At 39.0% G+C, this 21,213-nt stretch overlaps 1 protein-coding gene across 4 annotated transcripts in view; it reads left to right on the top strand.

The window, feature by feature from the left end:
• Positions 1-13,959, top strand: part of LOC306826571 (netrin-G1-like) — a 73,928-nt gene extending 59,969 nt beyond the window's left edge. For 3 of the 4 annotated variants that reach the window (XM_079347966.1, XM_079347965.1, XM_079347964.1), the window contains exons 5-7: positions 4,495-4,521; positions 6,061-6,105; positions 12,000-13,959. In XM_079347966.1, the coding sequence (XP_079204092.1) occupies positions 4,495-4,521; positions 6,061-6,105; positions 12,000-12,229 (302 nt within the window). In that variant the 3' untranslated portion in view covers positions 12,230-13,959. The remainder of the gene's footprint in view (positions 1-4,494; positions 4,522-6,060; positions 6,106-11,999) is intronic. The other variant, XM_079347967.1, reaches the window with a different exon arrangement.
• The last annotated feature ends 7,254 nt before the right edge of the window (positions 13,960-21,213 follow it).

Raw genomic sequence — 21,213 nt, forward strand, 5'->3', positions numbered from 1 at the left:
GCCACAGTGTTTGATGCTAAGATGACAGTTTTTATAGCATGTGAACGATGTCAAACTATCAATGAATAAGTATAGAGTAGGTTTTTTTACGTGCACCGGGATTTGAATCCGTGGCATGATATGAAAGTCATGAAAAATGGCCCACTCACTTGCAGTGAATTTTCCTGAACAATACAAGCTGCATTCACATACTTGCTCACCTGGACTGGGTTTCAGGAAATAAGGCAAAAGTTAGGGAGGAAAATTAAGAAAACATATATCGTTATATTATGACTATTGAATCCCATTTGTAGTCAAAGCAGTGAAAACATGCGGCTCACACTCAAAAATCTGGGTGAATTTGTGTGTTTCCATCGTCTTTTCATCTAATCGTGCTCTCTCTAAAATTCGCTTCACATTCTGTCTGAACACACAGCGAGGGAGTAGGTTGAAACATTTTGTAACACCTGTCTTTGATGCTGGATGTGAGAGGCCCCCTTGATGTTTGTCTGGGCGTCCACTGGCTCCTCGCTGATCAGTTTGATCTCTTCACATCCAAGGCCAGGCCCATTCTTGAAAAGACACAGGGTCAACACTTTCACACTTATATATAGGAACACCTGTTACAACTTGACCAAGGTCCACATGAAGTTCAAACTGATGACCACTAAGCCATCTCCATGACAACTGAGCAAACTCCATCTGTTCATAAGACAGTAAAGGACACTTGAGAACAAAATCCGATGCGAGTTTCGGAATACTGCAGGGAAACGTTTCAGTTGAAGTTCAACTTGTGCTTGCTGATCGAGTAACCTACGATCACCTGTGGCTGATTTAATAACATTACAGTGATGGTTTTAACATAACCTTTTTATTATGAAAGGGCAATAAGATATAACTTAAAAGCATCCGAAAGTATTGTAAATGGACCTTTCGTGAAGATAGTTTTGTCAAAAGTCTTTTTCACACATTCACTCCTGAACATTTTAGGGTCAGAAATCCTTCTGGTTTGCCTGTTCACATGTGCACCTCACAGCAGTGGACTATCCCTGTCGGACTGGAGGGGTGGAGGTCTCAGGGGGAAAGACATGCCATGAAAAGGAAGATGTAGAAATGCATGGATGGATGTGGCCCCTTGATTTTTACCTTTATATCTATGCTACACATTGTCCATGCACTTTTTTGAATTACTTTAAATGGTGGCTTTGTAACATCCCATCTTTATGTGTGGTAAAAAAAAAAAAAAAAGCTTACGTTGCCATTATCTCTTGTTTCAAAATGTTATATGATTGGTGAGGTTAGAGAGGGTGAATAGAGGATATTTATTTATTTGAGTGAGTTTGTGCACACATCTCATGTTAGACCACCCCTGTTTAGGTCAGAGCCCCAGTTGGGCCACACCCTGATAGTGTAAATATTAACTGGTTACTGAATATAACCAGCAACCCAAAAAGGTTGTTTTGGTTGCTTTAACATAACATAAAAAGAAAAGCATTTCTGAATGCACTGAAAGCAGACATTTTTAGAATAATCCTATGGGCTCTGTTCTAATGCATTATGGTCCAAAATGACTCATTTGAAATGAGCACTTGCTGCATGTATTTATGGCTTGCCTTCTGGTTCCTTAGGGGATTGATAAATCTTGGTATGTTTCATTTATTCAACATCACGTGAACATAAACAACCCTCCGTCCAATGATTTAACATTGGATTTAGTATTCCTTCCTCCACTCCGTAACAAGGCTGAACTAATGCTGGATATTTCCCTGACTGTTCACATGGTATCTCTAAGGCAGAAGGTGCTCTTTTGAATTATCCCCATTATAATCTTGGACGGGAGTTGAGTCACATTTATCAAATCCTGTGCCTGAGGCGGGGGGCTCATTGCCTCAATAAATCTAATACAGCCACTCAGGGATGTGGTGGTGGACGGCCAGGCGAGGGCCAGATGGTGGAAGATCTAGCCCTCTGGTCCTCCGCTCACACTGATTCAGCCTTACAGTCAGAAACTCAACATGGCAGCAGTTTGCAGGTATTGACAGCAGGTTTTTCAGATGCTAAGGTTGATTGTCGGACTCAGATTCTCAGACATAGATGCTGCAATTACATTTGTACATATATGATATTGCTATTGATCTACTGAGCACATATGAACATTTGCTCTGCTATCTGTTCTTTGGGCATTTTGTTTGATGAAGAATCAAGGGATTGCACGTTTGTATGAGCATGTGTCCAGGAAGATTGCGCATTTTCTTTCACATGTATGCGTCAAACAACTGTCTGTACACATGCAGCACATTTGATTGCATGTGGGAGTTTGTTTTTGTGAAGAGTTTGTGAACTCTGTGGAGATATTGCTCGATTTACCTCTGCACCTCTTCTGTGTTATGAGACTCCCTGCAATGTGCTGCTCCCTGCCAGATTGACAGGCTGTTATTAAAAAATCCAACACTTGGCCGCATCTGCACCCAACTGATGAAACCAGGGGTCTAGTCATATCAAAAGCAATATTTGCACACTTGTTTGGCAGCGGAATAAAATGCAATAATGTTGCACATGGAAGTGACGTAATAATATTGGTCCCCCAGGTGTTCAATGAATGCCCTTTTCTCTTAAATTATTCCTATTTCTCTCATAAGTAAAGCCCGTGCCTGTATTCATTATGTGAAGCTCATGTTTCGTTTGAAGATATTAAACATACAGGCCTCATATAAAGACAAATGTGCTAAACGTGCAAGATGTAATTATGCTTTAATACCGTTCATCTGTCATCAAGACTTCCTCTTTAATCATTGAAGTCATTTATCTCACAGGTACGAACAGGGCAAAGTCTATTACATATTTAAATCCCCTTGTATTCAGATATATGGACATATGTGACCCTTCATCTAATAAATTAGAGGCCAAAAATGGAGCCCTCTGTTGCTATGGGCCATAGCTGTCAGCGGCAGGGAGTGACTGATCGCGATTCAAATCCGAGGTTTCCCTCAAAGAAGCAGGAGAAAAGCTGTGAGTTGCCCGCAGAGCAGAAGAGGAATCACTTGGAGAATTAGGTTGACAGTCCACTTTGGAGGGAGCGTCAACTCATCTGGTGTTCCAAAGCAGGTTCACAGGTTAAGAAGGGCTGCGGCTCAGACTTTGATCAGACTGTAGAATGGGTTTTGGCTTCAAAGGCCAATAATGTTTGCCCTCCAATTGGAACAAAGAACAACTGTTGGTTAGGGATTGCGGCTTGCTTGCTTTCTTGCAAATTGGAGCTTAAAATCTGTGTTTTTCCTGGGCTACTGCGATGCTGTTGTGAATGCCAACAGTTGTTGTGACAGCCCCAAACTGGTAATGAAGTGATGAATGGGGTGCTAACAATATGAAGCCCAGCTGAAAAATAATTAGAGTAGGACAAAGCAGTAAAGCTTGGAAATTGTATAAGAAATTGCACTAATTATAGGATAGAACATGGCCACTGATTATACTAATAAACCCAAAGATGATGATGAACACACAAACCAACACTGAATATGTGGGAGACAAAAATGGCATCTGGGTTGGAAAAGTCAGCACCGAATTGCAGGCCATTTAATCTGAATATTGACTGGGTAGTCGTATTGTTTCTATTTAGATAAATATTTTAAACTCATTTTATTAACATGTTTTTTTCAATTGACCTTTTCAGAAATCGACTGAAAATTCTTCTGAACACATGACACGTTGATGATGACCTTGCTAACTTTTTACAGATTCAATTAAACTGGTTTACAGCTCCTGTGAGGAGTTCATTCTAGATGTGTAGCAGACTGAAATGAATACTAATGCCTCTATATGAGCTATTGAAACCTAAATTGACATTTTGTGTATGAGCATTTCTGTATAGAGGATATTTTTCTGTGTCACACAAAGAAATGGCAAACTTTTACATTTTCCAAAGCAAAGATTTACAGTGAGTGATAGTTTAGGCTGTTAAAAGAGAGCAGGATAAGATCTTTTCATTAAAAACACAACTTGCATGTGTACAGGACAAGATCAGCATAAAGATGAGAGGTCCACTGGGGGGCCCAAACTCTAATCAAACCAAAAGTTCCTCACAGGAGCTTTAAATTAGAGAGCTTTCGACTCAAAGACTATTCACAGAAAATTTAACTTTTAAGACAAAAAGTTAAATCAGATATTTCTGATCTAGTTGTTTGAAAGGGAAACTAAATGTTTGTCCAAAAAATATTTCAGACAAAAGTTAGTATGCTGCAAGAAGGCCTGTTATGAATGAGCAGTTTTGATTGTGTTGACATTTTAACGCTGGCAGACCTGTTATTATCATCAGAAGAAGGCGGGTGTTGGTCAGGTTCAGTGCAGAGCCACAGCTGCTGTTAATCAGAGCACACAGAGGAGACCAAGTGTTGGTCATCATAAATTGCTTCAGGGAAACAACTTAAGTATAACAAGTTTGCTTTTGCATTTTAATGAGTGTCATTTAAGACATGATTAATGCTTCTCTAAAATGTTTTTTTCTTTGCTCTTTTGCAGGTATTCCCAGTAATCACGGACCAGTGCGTAAGTGAACACGTTTGTTTTTTTTGCATGCTGACTAATGGTTTCCCCCCCCTCAGTGATGACTAACTCGTTTGACTGATTATGTTGGTGTGACACATTGTACCGTGCATTACCATTACAACTCAACAGAATCTTTTTCACAAAGAAAAAAATTCATCTTACCATGCATTCATCCGTACAGAAAAAACGTTATTATTCCAATTATTCCAGAAACTATTTTGATATAAACAATGAAATTTGATATTAGACTACTTTTCATTCTAGGTTTAACTTTGCAGATTATGAAAAAATATATATATTGCACATTTATGTGACTGTAATAAAAACACTTGCTTTGTCATACATTGAAAAAAATACTTTCTTACCAGACCGTTAAAAAGGTAATTCAATTTCTAGTTCTTAAATGTTAATCGCAAATAATCACAATAAAATAAAAGGTTTGAAGTTCCATTATTTTGCATTGAGTTGTACTTTTATTTTGCATTATGTGAAGCCTTAAGCTGAGGACAATAAGAAACTTCTGGTAGATCAAATGTTTAGACATTAAATTAGTAAATGAGTGACGAAAGGTTCATGTTAGCCTGGTTGTTGTTTTTTAAGTGAATGAGCCTTTCAGTGGCACAGCGGCGTCACTGCTGCTGCGGTATCTAAACTATGCGGTGTGCTGAAAGGGACAAGACAGCACACAATTAATGAGAATTTTGAACATCAATTGCATCCCAATTAACAATCATTGTTCATATATATTTTTTCCGCATATAGCATTGAATTAAATTAGCAGACAACTTAATATCCATTGTGCATTGTAACCTTTTTTCATGTTTAACGTCAAAGTGTGCAGAGCCTTTTGATGGCCTTTTGGTCTCTGATCACATTGTTCCTGAATAAATGGAAATGAACTCATAGACAAAGGGAGTCAGGAAGCTACTTTATCCCCAACTCATCCATTGCCTTAAGGCAAACATACTTACATTTTGCACACGGGGTTTGCAAAATTGTCCACAGAATCACAGTTGAGGTGCAACACAGGTACAATTTAAGTTTGAGTGCAGTTGATGAAATATCGTAGAGCTCCTGCATGTTTGAGTCAGTGATATCAGCAGGAAATCTCTCTTCCACACTGGAATATTAGCCCTAAGCCCACAGACGGATATCTGCCCAAAGCCAAACATAAGAAAAGCTTTTTTTTTTTTTTTTTTTTCTTATTATGAATACCTGGTTCCCCCCCATGCACCCCTACGCATGTTGATGCCTGAAGGTGACTCCTCATACTGGATAACACAGCAGCTACCATATGTCCATGTCTCTGCCTTTGTCTTGTGGAAGATTCACCCATTTTAGTTGCATGCACACCATTTACATTAGTCGATCTGCTGCTCCAGACATGTGGCAGACATTTTCCTGTAATTCTGAGGCCCAGATATAAAAGAGATGTAAAAAGTAAGAATTGATGCATGCTGGCCCTGTTCTTTAAGTAAATAACAGCATGAATCATCTGACAACCCAGTGTAATTTATAACCTTTCCCATTTCCACACAGATCGAGCAAATGCTTCATCTCTTGGTGTTGCAAATCGTAACCAAGGTAGGCTTATAGGCTTTGTAACTTCAGCATGACTTGAACAAAACATAGAGAGAATTGATTGCTTATTGATTGGAAACGCAAAAGAAAAGGAGGGTGTAATGTAGAATATGCTAAAAGAAGACTGCAAAAGGTTGTTTTCCCAAAGCCCAGATGCTTTCATGCCGCATGCACACAAACAAACACAGGTCCTTACAAGACGGACCTTTTGTTGTGGGAAAACTGAAGGGAATGGACCTCATGCCTCAGGATCACAGAGTCCACAGCCTCCTAACCCATTTGATCATATCCTGCTTTTTAAACACCCAGAATGCTCTCTGGAGAGGCACCCTTTCTGCAGCGATCAGAAGGCGTGGGGGTGGAGTAAGGAGGAGAAGGAGAGGGAAGGAGAGAAGAGGCTCCAGGGGGGTTTATGTAGATTGATCTCCAGCTATCTGCAGCTAATCCTCAGGCCCAGATATCCTGTGTAGTGAGTGTTAAGTTGCATCTGCACCACTGCTTTCACAGACAGGAGGGGAAAAAATTAAAAAGGACTTTTGGGATTTCTACGATTAAGGGAAGGGATTGTTTTCCTTCTATTTTTCGTGACTTGCAAAGCTGAGAACCAGATGCGCCTCCTGTATGGAAACACTCCAGTGTTTGCTGCTGTCAGAGGTGAAAGGAAACCAGTTACTGCAATGGAAGAGAATAAGTCAATCAGAGCTGCCTAAGCCAATCCAACCCACTGTATCATTTGATGGTACTGAAGGTGTGCCGTGTTAACGAACCTCCTAATTATCAGCAACAGAGGACGTCTTCTAAAAACGTTGACGGATACACTAAATCAGATTTTCTAATTCTCCAATTTGACAGCCGTTTACTTTCCCTCGTTGGACACGTTTTTGAGCAAAAGTAGGCCCCTTCCGTAATTCCATGCAGACTTATAGCCCTGCCACAACCAAGTGCTAAGTATTCAGCTGGCAGTTTATATTGAACTTGTGAGCCTGGAGTCATGACTAATGATGAAGCCTCCATGTTAATATGATAACAGGTTTCAGCTTACCCTGACATCATGGAAAAGATATTGATCCAGTGTAATTGAAGAAACACTCTTCTATCTCAGTGCTTATAATTAGCAGATCCTGTATCTGGAAACTGTCTCCAGTTATATTTAATTGCACAGGAGGATCTATAAGTGTAAAAGTCTTTAAAAACGCTTTAATAAATTACTATATATATTTTTTTTAATTCTCTGTATGTAATTAAACGGGGGTGCCAACTATTCTCCAGGGACTCTTTCCCTTTAAGGCTCCACATGACGAGTTTGATTCATGTAGAGATCTGCAGACAAGAACAAATCTTTTTTTTGTTTGTTTTTCAAATCCTCAACCCCCCCAAAAAGTTGTGACATGATCTGCATTCAGTTCTGACTGTTTAACTTGCATCATGCAGTGATTTGTGTATCTCACAGCAGTCTGTCAAAGAGAGTCTGAGGACGTCAAGAGTTGAATTTTCTCTGAGATGAGAGATTAGAGAACTGCCTGAGTAGGTTTAGTACATAAACACACCAGCAAATCTTCTAAAAAAAAAATATATATATATATATATCCGTACCAAAGTAGGGATTTGTTTGTCCAACATTTTAGTGTCGTAGTCGTGTGTTTTCTACACTGCAAAAAATGGGTTATTCTCACACACAAAAGAACTTACAGATTTCCATTACAGAAATATAGATGTTAATGAAATGTCAGACGTTTGGTCAAAAAACGTAAGCAGGTCTTTTGTTTTTCTGTATTTCCACATTATGTAAAAAAAAAAAGAATCTGTGAAAATACACAAAGAAATTTCCTAAATGATAAAGGGTATCATTATCCATCCTAAAACGTGCACACTGTGTAATAAAGTACAGTGTGGTAGTTGAAGAGAAGATTACAGTCAACATTTAAATAAAGTGCATGTGCATTATTTTTTTATTTACACAAGCAGCAGTTTGAGATTATTTTCAGCTTTTTTTCTTTCCTATCCATCACTGTTGCTGTGCTGAATTTTCTCCAGCTTCGTGCAACACTGAGACACAATGATGGATGTGTCACAACAGTTATACAGCTAAAATGTCACACATCTGACAGAGGTGTGAGGTGCACATATGTCCCAGAGAGGGTACACGAGTGCTCGACTGCCAGAGTTCGAATTGCTGTGTTCTCACCAGCTGCCAGCACAAGTCTGCGAGCGAGCGAGCGAGGGAGAGAGAGAGAGGGAGTAAGTGAGTGATGTCATATTAGGCAAAACTGTAGACTACGAATATGACAACATGAAGCTCTACATTAAAATAAATGTAAAAACTTTATAGTGTGTTTTATCATCTATTATTAAAAGACAACTTGCATCATTTCTTCAGTTTTTTAGGGGGGCGTAAGCTGCTTATGTTAAATGGCCAAGTTTTTCACCCTGATTTTACCAAACCGCCCCTTGAAAAATATCCAACCCGGTCTCGTAAATCTGCGTACAAATAACACATTGAAATGTCGCGTTATTCATCTGATGCATATGATACGCCTTGCAACACATAATGACTGGTTATGGTTATAGGAAAAGGGATTGGGAGAGGTTAGAATAGCCGTCTATGGGTCAACCCTTGACTCCTCCTGAGGGATTGGCGTATAATATGCACGCAAAATTGCAATTTGGCGTATGCATTGAACGACATTTCAATGTCGAGTTATTTGTACGCAAACTGTGAGACTGGGTTGAAAATATAGATTTATTTATACTGCAGAAAATATTAAGGAATATCACTGCGAGTGAGTGGGTGCAGTTTGATGACATTTACATTTTACACTTTTCCTGCGTCCGGAGAACCCTTTAACTTTTTAAATCCACATACCAATTTTAAAGAAGTGCAATACTTAATCACTGAAGTGATCCTTTAAACTGTTGCCATATCAACTTTGTATGATGTAATTAAAACTTTCAGATTTCTTTCTAAATGGGATGTAATAAACTCGCTCTTTAAAGTAGTTGTATTGAGGATTTCTATGTGTGAAAGCATCGTACTGACAATCTCCTGCTATCTATAATTGATAGGAACTGAAGCCAACTTACATACTATATTATTCTCACATACCAAGTCCCTTTTAGAGATTTCCAAGAGACACGGTATAATTGACTTATTTCACGACGTGTTTTGTCAGGACAGCCAGGCCCTGTGGCTGCACAAAGACACCGCAGGCTTAATCCTCTGGATAAGCTAACTAATTGGGCTACAGATGCTTTTAGAAAGACAGCGTTCCTTAGGGTCTGCTGGAGGACACGCAGATTATTCTTTGACCACAAGCAACAAAGTTAATGTCCAGACTATACAATGGAGACCCAGCTGATCCCATGGACATTTTTAGCAACACACATAAAGCAGGTGTTTTCCATTAGCAGTAAAATGAGAAAGCTGCTTTGACATACAGGTTTGGGGCGTAGCCAGGAGGCCATTAATGTCTCAATCCACTCAGGGAACAGCAGAAGCAGTCTGGGAGTCAGGAGTCCTTTTTCAGGCATGCAAAGTTGCTCCAACGATGTTCATATTGTTTGACATGTGGGGAGTGTCTCGAGGTCTTTATCCTGCCAGAGCTTGGTCTGAACATATTTGGGCTCGGCCTAAGCTTGTGTTTCATTGGACAAATTTAAATGACAGCATCATTGTGTGAAATAGAACCGAAACAGTGAGCTAAAAGAGGCTCCTGTGAGGAGTTTCAACTGGTTGTGAAATACACTGAATTTAATACTGATGCCTTTATTTAGAACAAACGCTGTGATGAACAGCTCATTACGGAAACAGAATCTTTTTTTCATTTTCCATGTCAAAGATTCACAATGATGTAACAGTACATTTGGTTGTTGAAAGAACACCATGAGGGCTTTTTTTAGTTTGTCTAAAAACACAACTTCAATATAGCAAAGAAATAACAGGTAACACAGCGGGAGTCAAAATTTACACAAACCAAAAAAGTTTTTCTCAGGAGTTATAAATGTCTGAAGAGCTGAGAGAGACTTTTCATTACTAAACAAGGAGCAAGCTAGAGCATTTTTATTGTTAAAATATTGACTACAACCACTAAAACATGTCTTGCTACCCCCTGCTTTGAACTTCAGGCATTTTCAAAAGATACAGTATACAGAAATAACTAGAATTAACTTTATTTCGTAAGAGCTGCTGAACAGGATCGAGTCAGAGAAAGGAGAACAACGTTTTTAAAGGAATAAGAGGAGTTCATTATATCCGCAATTGGCTATGTCAGCCTCTACTACACTCCCTGAACAGCTGCACTACTTACAGCCTCCAATTACAAATATTATCACATGTGTTCAGCATGCTCAACTGCATCTGCGCCATAAGTCTTCCTTTTGCTCAGCAATGATTTGCCCTTTAGGGGGAATTAATGTAAGCAAACAGCTTATTCACGATGTGGTATGCAGATCAGGTTCTGTTGTGATTTTTTATATATATTTTTTTTAAATTCTAACAATGTAAAGTCATATTTCCAGCACTGATTATAATAACTTGCGTGGCCTATTTTATTTTACATCTATCTCAAACAATTTTTGCACATTAGATTGTGGTCCTGAATCAAAGAGAAGAGGTCAGTCTCTCGACTCATTACTTTACATCCAGTGTCCAAAAGTCATAAACAGAGAACTCTATCACCTATTGAGTTTGACTGCTTTCTTTAACTACGTAAAAAGTAGCTGGATGCAACCAGCTGTCACATCAAATCTCAGAGTTTTTTTTGTTTTTTTTAAACGTAAAAACGGCAAAATGAGGCAAGGAAATTGGATTAATTGAAAGAGGTTTTTACATGACTTCTTTACAGTACGACAGAAACTTCATTAAAGCACATAACTTCAGTTGTGTTAAAGTAGAAAGGAGTGTTTTCAAATAAAATGCAATACCAATGCCTTTTTAATTAGTTTTGCAAGGAAAAAATATTATTTGTCAAGTTTATTCTCATGCATAAGCCATATTACTGAAAACCAAAAAAATGAGATTACTATTTATGCAGGGAGTGATATCCAATTACACTGAAATCTCTTGGCAAATATTACCTCTACCAGGATTTCACCTCTGCCAGCAGCGGGGCTTCCTGGGATAATTGAGTCGTGAGTTTTTGTCTGGAAATGTGGATATCGGCTTATGTCGTTCTTATCATTCTATATCAAAACAAAGACGTGTTTGGAGGCCACGACAACAATCTGTTTGTGGATATTATGTCCTTTTCCTCTAACAGAGTTGTAAGGTTTGTTGTAAGGTTAACCTCGGAAGAAAATAACAGCAATTGGTGAATTACCTGGAAGTCCTTTATTTGCATATCAAAGGCAGAGGGAGTATAGCTGGAGCCAGGCATCCATCCCCTCTTCTCCCATTTCTGTTCTTTGAGTGTCACTGTGCCAGAGGGAAACCAAATTTAATTCTCCGGTCCAGCACAGGGGGGCTGTTTCACAATACTCTGGCCTCCTTTGATTCACTAATCACTGATTTCACCTGATCGCTGCCATGGTTTGTTTGCTCTTTTGTTTTGCCAGGATTATTTTCCCTACATTCCCATTTGTGCACATAAAAATATCAGTATTATGTCTGTGTTTTCATAAAGAGTCCTTCATTTATAGGCTTTTCTAGTATTCATGCACTACAATGTCCTGCTTTTTGTGTGTCTACTCTCTGTCTGCCCACTTTACTCAAAAGTCCTTGGTTTCACCCTTCCTAATGTGTCAGCTGTGCTCAGGACACAGAGCGCTGCAGACAGGACACGAAGAGGCAGCTTGTGCCCTGTGAACCTGCCTGTTGACGTTCTCTGCTGCTCCGTCGCTGAGTGATCTATTAATCACCCCTTCCTGTCTCCCCTGCCCTTTTTTTTGCTTTGTCTCTGCAGCTCGCGTGTGTGACAACGCCATGCTGCGCTGTCAGAACGGCGGCACGTGCCACCACCATCAGCGCTGCCACTGTCCCCCTGGCTTCACGGGCGTCCTGTGCGAGAGAGCTCGCTGCCAGGGCCCTGGGGAGTGCGAGGACCAATTGTCTGGACGGGCCGCCTTCCATAACCCACCCATCGCTTATACCCCCCTCGTAGTGCTCCTGCTATTGATTGTACCCCTTTGCTGAGAGACCACTGTGGCCTCACATCCTTAACCAAAACCCTAAGACCACATATGTTGAGACTGAACTCTCAACTTGAAGGACGTGAAGGACGTAAAGGACAAAGGACGTGTGGACAATGTGCTCGGCATACAATATAAGCAACTCTTTTGTATATCCAAGGCCACAGGTGTGGGTGAAAGTGTAACTAGTGCAACAGGATCTGTTTTACTGAATACTAGATGGATTTATGAAAGTGTTGGTGAAGTCGCTGCAGTCTTATAATGTCACAGAGGACACGGTTGGAGCGCTGGCTTTTTGGTTATGTCATTGGCTGATGCTTCATTAAAAAGGCAGACTGGAGACTCGGGTAGAGCTACCCACCTTCTGAGAGCAAACTGTACAAAACTAGACACATGATTTCTAAGTATCATCTGAAGTAATTAAAAAATAATAATGTGGACGGGGACATTTTAGAACATCTCGCCTCACCGCTTCCTTCCTTCCTTGTTCCCTTCTTCTTCTCTCCTCCCCCTCACTCTGTCCTCACTGCTCCTCCCTGTGCTTTGGTGACTCTGGTGATTTTTACTTTGCTGAAGGGTGTCTGTTGTTTCTGCCAAATGCTGCACATGTAATGTTAACGAGCCCCTAGATGAGTACCAATCTTTTTCGTTTTCTTTTTTCCGGAGGCTTTGTAGTCATGCTTGAGCTCACCTGTATGGGATTAAAACAAAAAAAAGTTGTAACATACTGTAACTGTATTTAATTTTTGTATAAAACAGATATTTTCATGACTACGCAAAACAAAAGGATGTATTACTTGTTTTCTATTGCTGCAGATCTGTCCTTGATGTGGACTATATGAGTGCGTAAGGAGTTTGGTTGTATTATTTCCTTTGCTTGTGTGGCACATGGTTCTCTTCATTTGAGAGCTGTTGTCAAAACTGTTTACATACACACTTACACAATACACTTCCACCAAAGGGAAAAAGAAACACGTCTTTGTCTTATTGTTGAACATTAGAGATATGAGCAAGTATTAACAAGACATATGAGGCCAGATGTGTACAGATGTTTGTAGATAGGCGTAAGCCAATGACAATAGGTGAATGTCATTTTATTGATTTTTTTCAAAGCAATCTTTGCTAATCGATGATCCATTCACTGAAGCAAAACTTGCATGGAACAATATATCAGTCAATTACTGATTTCTCAATTCTACGACTAGAAAGGGTGTGTTTTCCAGTGTGCTGTAACTCATCCTCCTCCTCCTGAAATGTGAGAGAATCAGACAAATCTCAAGCTGAAATCCCATCAGCTTTATGTAAATTTAACAAGAAGACTTGGTTTAAAAAAAGGAGATTGCATGGCTGTTGCAGAGGTTGTCCGGCTCAAATCTTTAATCAGATCTAATCCTTGAATCTAATGGGAAGAGGGGAAGGTTTTTCGAGCTGGTAAGGTTGAAAGCCTGCATCCTGCTGCGGAAGCCTCTGAGAAGCGACGCGTTCTGGAAATGAGCTGTAATTCATGGAGGGTCAATGAATAGAAATGAAGTCGCATCCCACTGGGTGACATATTGAGCACTGAGACCAATTTCATTTGAGAGATTAATATTCCTCCCAAGGTTGTCATGAAATACCTAATTGTGTTAGAGTCTACTGTAAGTGCCTCTCATTAAATGACACTGTTAATGAAAAGAGAAGCAAATGCCTTTTTTGACAGACTGACGCCTGGGAAACAACTTTTGGAAACTAAAATGAGCTATCTAAAATAGCTTAATTCACGGTGTTATATACTTGGGGAGGAAAGGATGTTTTGATTTCGAGGACCACCTTTTTTTAACAACCAGTCATGGTCTGCTTTGAAAAACAAGAAGCAACTCTGTTTGTCCATTAGTTTCAAATGACATGAAAACAGAAACAATCCTATAAAATGGACAACTTGCCAAACGTATCACAACAATAGTGCTTTTTTAGGGCCTCTTGTCATAGTTACATATAGGCTGGGTATCTAACACAGCTGGTCTGTCAAGCGTTGGGCTTTGCTACTTGAAATAATTCACATTGGACTACACTCATAGCAGTTATGTGGAGACTTTTCAATATAAAACCAAAAGGGCAGAAAGTCCAGGGAATGTTGTAATTACTGCTTTTGCTACAATAAGTTTAAAATGTGAGCAGGTGGGGCCAACTAGCTCACAACATTTATCAAACCTAGAAGTAGGTCTAGAAAGGGATTTATAGTGTGTTACACGTTACTTTAACAAGACAATATAAAAAGTAGTGTTTACAATAGTACATTTAAAGAGTGTTTTCCCAATAACTGAAGGGGTTCCTAAAATGTGATCAGTGTAAAGGCAAAACTGTATAATAATGCATTCAATGCTTGTTTCATTGTCAAAGCATGTAAGTTATTGCGGATATAATGAACTTCTCTTATTCCTATCAAAGTACTAGAATAGGCTCTTGATTTTCATGTTGTCAGCGAGGGCTTGTATAATAATACTGACTTTTAGCTCGCATGTAGCTTTTGCTTGTCTTCCTACTTAAAATTACAGAGCCTCTGTGGGCAATAGATAGGGCCTACTTATCATACTTTTCCTTTCCTTATTTTTTTAAAGGAACTCCAATCAAAAGAAGTCAGTAGAAAACGATTAGCTAAAGTTAGTTTTCAACCGAGTCATTAGCTAACTTTAGCTTGTATAGCGAGCCAGCCACAGGGAACACAACCGTTTTCGTTACAGCTTTCAAAAGATTGTTAGCCAAAGAGGTATACCAGCTATCTATAAACAAATACTTCTGGTCAAGTTGCCAATGAGATTTTATTTTGTGAAAACATATGTGCCAGTCGGAACACAAGGTTACAGAGACTGCAAACATAAATGAAGGGATGTAGACCTAAGAGAAAGGTTGATGGCTTTTCCAAGCTTGTTAGTATGATTTAAACCTGAAAATAATTCTTAACCAAAACTACAATAGCATCATTGCAGCAACTGTACCGCTGTTTGTGATTTAATACTTTTGTTCAAGGTTCTTCTCTCTGAACTGGCGCTGCAGAATCTGAAATGGCACATCTGGGACCGTTTGTGTTGACAGTTTAAAGCAAAAAAGCTTTGGAGTTTAAAGGCCGCAGTGTGTGTGTGTGTGTGTGTGTGTGTGTGTGGGATAGACAATTACCTTTATAACATGTTAGTGCAATAAAACCAGTGTTTTATGATACTAGCTCCTGGCTTTAGGCTGCTATTAGCACAAAGTTTTAAGGTTAAATCCAAGTCTCTTGCACTTGCAGAATATGACACAAGAAGCTGATGAACAACTGGAAGAGAGACTATAGTTCTGCCTCAAAACTAAAGACACACAGCCAACGTCAGTCATAGAGGGAAAATGAGCCTCATACTTCCTCTTCAAAGCCATGTTAACGGCGGAGAATGGGCATAGCAATATTTAAAGCAACTTCTACTTTTCTTAAAGACAAAAAATTAGTGTGCTATTGAACTCAGATAAAATAAAAAATATACACAATACATTTGCAAAATGCTGACATTTATTTAAATAGCAGCAACCAAGCATCTTGTGATAATGACTATTTGCTTCCATTTTGAGCTGCAGCAGTAACAGGCTATTTTTTAAGGTATCAACAACTTAAAGCACAAAGAACAGACCAAAGCTTTTTGTTCACTTTATGTTCCCAACTAGACCGTGTCACAGCAACGCCTTGTCCTTCCTGCTTTCACTTCTAAGACTCAGGAGGGGGTATTAGGAGGACATTTTTAGACACAAGCAGTCCTTGTGTTCTGCCACTGTCAGCACTGGTGGCACCAACACAGAGTTGCATAACATAAGACAAGAGGTATTCGGTATCGAGGAAAGAAGAGGCTCAGCAGCATGACAGGAGCACTAATCTTTTAAGCAATACAATACCAATATTCGGTTCAGCAATACAAGCTTTGAAATCTCCTCTTACCACTGATTGGTGCTTTTAATTCAGGGACAGAACGTTTTACATGTTTGCTAGTGAACAAAGTGAATATGTAAGGCATAATGCCTGAAAGGTGTCCATTATTACAAGTTTAGGGACACCTATAACGGCTCATATCATGGGTTTTTGCCAAAGATTGCAAAGAAATTAGACCAGCTTTTTTTGCATTAAAAATCTTAAATTTTTCTGAAAAAAAAACAAACAAAAAAACTTACAAGACACCTGGGTTTACAAAACAACAAAAAATAAATTACAAAACGATTGGGTAAGAGATTTACAGGCCAGTAAACGGAATAATTGAATAATAATTGACTTTCTGTTGCTTGTGTAAACCTGGATGGTAAACAAAGAACAAGAAAGTCTGATGAGGCACTGACAGTGATTTTCTTTCACTTTCCTCACTCAACAGGGTTTTTCAACTTGTTTTGCAAAGTTGAGATGGCAGTGCAACAATAATATCCACATCCTTGACTGAAATGTTGTTTGCTCTTAATTAACTGCCGTCAAAAGCTCGTAAATGCAAAGCATCACACTAACGGTTCTCTGCCTTCAAAATAAATGCTCTATACTGTTGAAGCAGTGTAAACAGTAAGCGTCAGATGCAAATGCATGATGCTATGTGTTATCTGACACTTGCTTGTTATTAAGACTCACTGTTAGCAAGATTAAACATTAAAACTGTATCAAGGTTCAGGGTGTATTATTAACATAGAGACTAGCTAGCTAGCTAAGCAGCCACACCATTGTCCCAAAATTACTTTCATCCTTTTATGACAACAAATGATGAGTCTGGGTTATTTTTGGCCACAGGGTGGCTGTGGATCAGTGGGTAGAGTCGTCGTCTCTCAAATGGGGATAAATAGAGTTTCCAAAAAAAAAAAAAAGTATAAGGTATTGTTATTGTCACACTGTAGCCAATCATAAGAGTATTTATCTGGACCATGGTATAAGTGAGCTATATCACACAAGAGGGAGTAACTATCAGCGCAATGGACATTTCACTTGTAGGCATGAGGCCACAGCGTCAACGACTTGAGTGACATTTCTTTGACAACACTTGGACTTCTTCTCAGCATTTCTGAGGTAGCAGGTTGATGACTCAAGACAATGCCCATCTTGTTGTCATGTTAATTATCTTTATTCAGAACTGGATGAGATGATGTTACACTAAACACCAGCACTCAATGAGTATATCTTATCCAATCAGGTCACTTGGTTGGAACTAGCCTATTTGTTTGACATAGCTATATGCATACATGATAAAAAGCAGTATAGAGTTCTCAGCTAAACCTTCTGAGGGCCTGTGTCCACTAACAACATGTGAATGTTGTTTTCGCTCTGACAGTGCTTACAACCTAATTTAGAAATTATTCTAAAATTATTCTCACTGGGGCTTACTGTTGCCTGGTAACAAAACAATGTCTCCCATCCCTATATTTTAATTTCATTTAAGTACATTTTACAAAGAAAATGTAAAAACAATGGAAAGGAAACATGTCTGGTTATAAACAACACCTGCAAATTGTATCCTCGGAAACCTTGTTTGTACCCCTGAAAATGCTAAACTACATTGAATTTGTATAGAAAAAAGGACTTCCAGCAGGCCCTCATCTCCAGTCATGAGTTTTATTGTAGATGCTGAGCTTTGTGTAAATGACATTCTCTGGCTGTTTTCAAATCAAAAGTTAAAAAGAAAGAACAGCTTCATTTATTTCTTATAATTGTCAGGTCTGTTGAGAATGTATACAGTGATATATACAGCTCAGAATATATGGTAGAGAGGTTGCAAGTCTGTATACTTTGCACCAGTATCAGTGTGTTTGTAACAATAAGTCGTCCTTGACCTGAAAATGAGCACGCTTCAGCTGCCGCCTCAACAGTCACTTTAACAAAAGCAATGAAACTCAGAGTGTGGCTCTATATGGAGAGTTGCATTTTCCACAAAGACCTTCTCTTCCTTTGAGCAAGCAGCACTATTCTCATAGAGCGAACAGCCGCCTGCTGCCTCACAATGTAAGTTGCTTTATTTATTTATTTGCTTGTCAGCTTGTTTGGTTGTTCGGAAAGTTTATCTGTCAGAGGCATCATAAAAGTTGCACATATAGTCTTGAAAAACAAACAACTGTAAGCACCAAATGTAAACTAATTACTGCACAGCATGCAAGTATAACAGCTGGAGAGCGAGTGCACAACTGATGTTCAAATGTTGAGCTGATTCTTTTTTTCTTCTTGTTCTTTTTCATAATGCTTTGAGGAGTTTTGAAGTAATCATGACAGCCTGGATTTTATGCTGATGCCTCGAAGAACTCCAAGACAAGCAACAATAAACTGAGCAATAAACATACCTTTTTAATTCCTAGATCGTTTTCGGACAAAGTGATATAAAGTATTAACACAGAGAATAGACTTAATTTATACTTTCCCAAGCTTATATGTATTACATATGCCATTTAAAAGGAGGCAGAGCAAGAGGTAAGTCATCAGGCTTTTGTCTTCATGGCCAATAAAACTGACACTCTCTGGGCATCTCTATACTCTGATCTTTATGCTGCTCTGTTTATTCCTGTCCTTTTAAATGGCAAAGTAATGCTGTAAATATTCAGCCTCAGTCAGCGACTTGTGTGTGATTGAATCAGTTTTTGAATCCTTCCCTTCTGAGGTACAGCAAGCAAATATTCAAAGAGCTTTGAAACTCATCTCAGGGGAATGAGTGATACAGGATAGGATTCCCCTTATTGAAGAAGTAATCACTTTTAATGACCTTTAATGTTTGACTTACGTTCATTGCTAATTAAGGCCTTTTGTTCAATGAAAATTCAACCAGACATGGAAGTACATTAATGGCAATGATTATTCTTTGTGTTAACTAACTATTCCTTTTACGTCCAATGTGTCAGGGGCAGTAAAAAGAGACAAAACGTCAGGAAAGAAAATCACACCCATGTAGAAGTGCATCCCATATGTGTGCAATACATACTGTACATGCAGCCAGGCACACTGACTAACTAACATCTATAGGACCTTTCCCTCTCTCCATCCGGATCAATTTTTCAGCTCCAGCAAGTAGATATTCTATCGACTCCGATTATGTGGCGACACATCAGTAATGGCACTTACAGAGGGGTGGGAACAGCATGCCATCTGTGGCCTGATCAAACTCCTATTCACATCCCTGACATCGCAAGGACAGCTGGTGGGTGGTTTGCTGGCTTGGTGCACAGAGCAAGAGTACACTGGAATCAATAGACTGAACAAAGAGGAAGTTAAGCTACCTCCACTGGAGCATAATGGAAATACCTTTCCCCCTACTGCATGCTCAGAATTCTTGAAGGTGACTAAACGGGTAGCAATAATTCCACTCTGCTCCTGTCCATTAGTGCCGGAAAGATTTTAAAAATATTACTGTTGAAATCAAAAGCTAACCTGCATGTGTGGGTTGGATTTGATGTCTTTGTGGAATACCATAATTATGAGAAGAAAATATTGACTTAATGTTTTGAATCGATGAAACTTAAATAAGGGTTGGTTCTGGTCCTCTGCAAAAGAAACACAAATAAAAAAATCTGCTTTCTTGTCACGTCCACAAACCAATCTGATGTCATCTCATTTTGATACAATCCAAGGCAGCAATCGGCTCTTCAGCTACAGATGGTAATCCAATTTAGTGTCACACACGATCATAGCTCTTGTCTCTTTTTTTCTCAATGCCAAATCCAGCACTTCTGGCTTTCAGTGCCACACCTAAAGTGCAAATCAGCCCCGGCTGGGATTGGCACCACAAGCCCCCAACACCCTGTTGAAGAAATTATTTATGTATCACAGCGACGCCATCCATAAATAAAAGATACCATTCACAGTCTGTCTTAGAGTTCCCGGAGCTTGGAAGAAAATGACTTATCCTCAATTTTTGCACATGCTGCGATAGATGTGGGGTTTGTGCTGGTCCCTGGGTTATCAGCACCTCTGACTGGGAAAACATAAATAACGCACCTGTAGAATGTGTAAAAGATTATCTACGGTTGCAAAAGACAGATAACATTATTTTTTATGCAATGGGTCGTAAAAAGCATATCTGTGCAACAGAAGTCGCCAAGGACTGCATTGATGAAATTGTACAGTAGAGAGACTAAAGAAAGCATGCACATAGTTAACAAATGGACCTGTTTTTGGTTAATTACAGTTTCAATCGTAGGGACATATTTGCAGAAAAGATGGATTGACCGTAAGGGCTCCTGGGAGAGAGGCTAATTGGGTCAGTTGTTCATCATCCAGTGGTTTGAAATATGCATTTGGAGAATATCAAGCTGTTAAAGAGGATAATATATTTCCTTTCATACCAATACATGTGACTCTATTCTATATCATACTGATAAATATGACGTAATTTACATGCTGATAGAGATAATTGATTGTATATAATGTACAGTATATCCAAATTAAGTAAAACACTATTACTCAGATTTAAATTGATAAATTATTTTTTGGCCTGCATGTATTTTCACTTGTGACCACGTATCTGTCCGCTTAATTACTGCTATTTGTCGCTTTTAGCAACGTTTGTATTTGTTTTGATTTTCCAGGGAGCCTTTCATAAAATCTGGCCAGGGACAACAGATGTAAATGAGCCTTTTGGCTAACTCTGGTATATTTACCACCCGTGTAAAATAACAATAAATTAATAAAATAAAAATATAAACTCACTCGACAATAAACAAGCAAAGGAGCTTGTTAGTAGGCTGTTTACTAAGACGGAAAATTGTCAGACGTTCTCTCCAAAATTCAGTGATAGAAGACAGAAACAAAACTCAAAAAGAAATAAATTGGGAAACAATTACTGTACTAAACACCTCGTCTCAGTGAAGTCACTCATTGGTTTCTAAAGAGCCATTTTTTTAAACACAGGAATAATGGTTAGTCTTCCTAACTTTCAGTCTAGAAACAGACAAAGAGGTAACAGAGAAAAGCTTTGTAGAGTGCATTGAGCTTCCTTGTAAACAGCTGCAGCACACCACCTGTCAGACAATTAAGCCATG

The sequence above is a fragment of the Symphodus melops genome, assembly GCF_947650265.1.
Source record: "Symphodus melops genome assembly, chromosome: 7".
NCBI classification, from domain to species: Eukaryota; Metazoa; Chordata; class Actinopteri; order Labriformes; family Labridae; genus Symphodus; species Symphodus melops.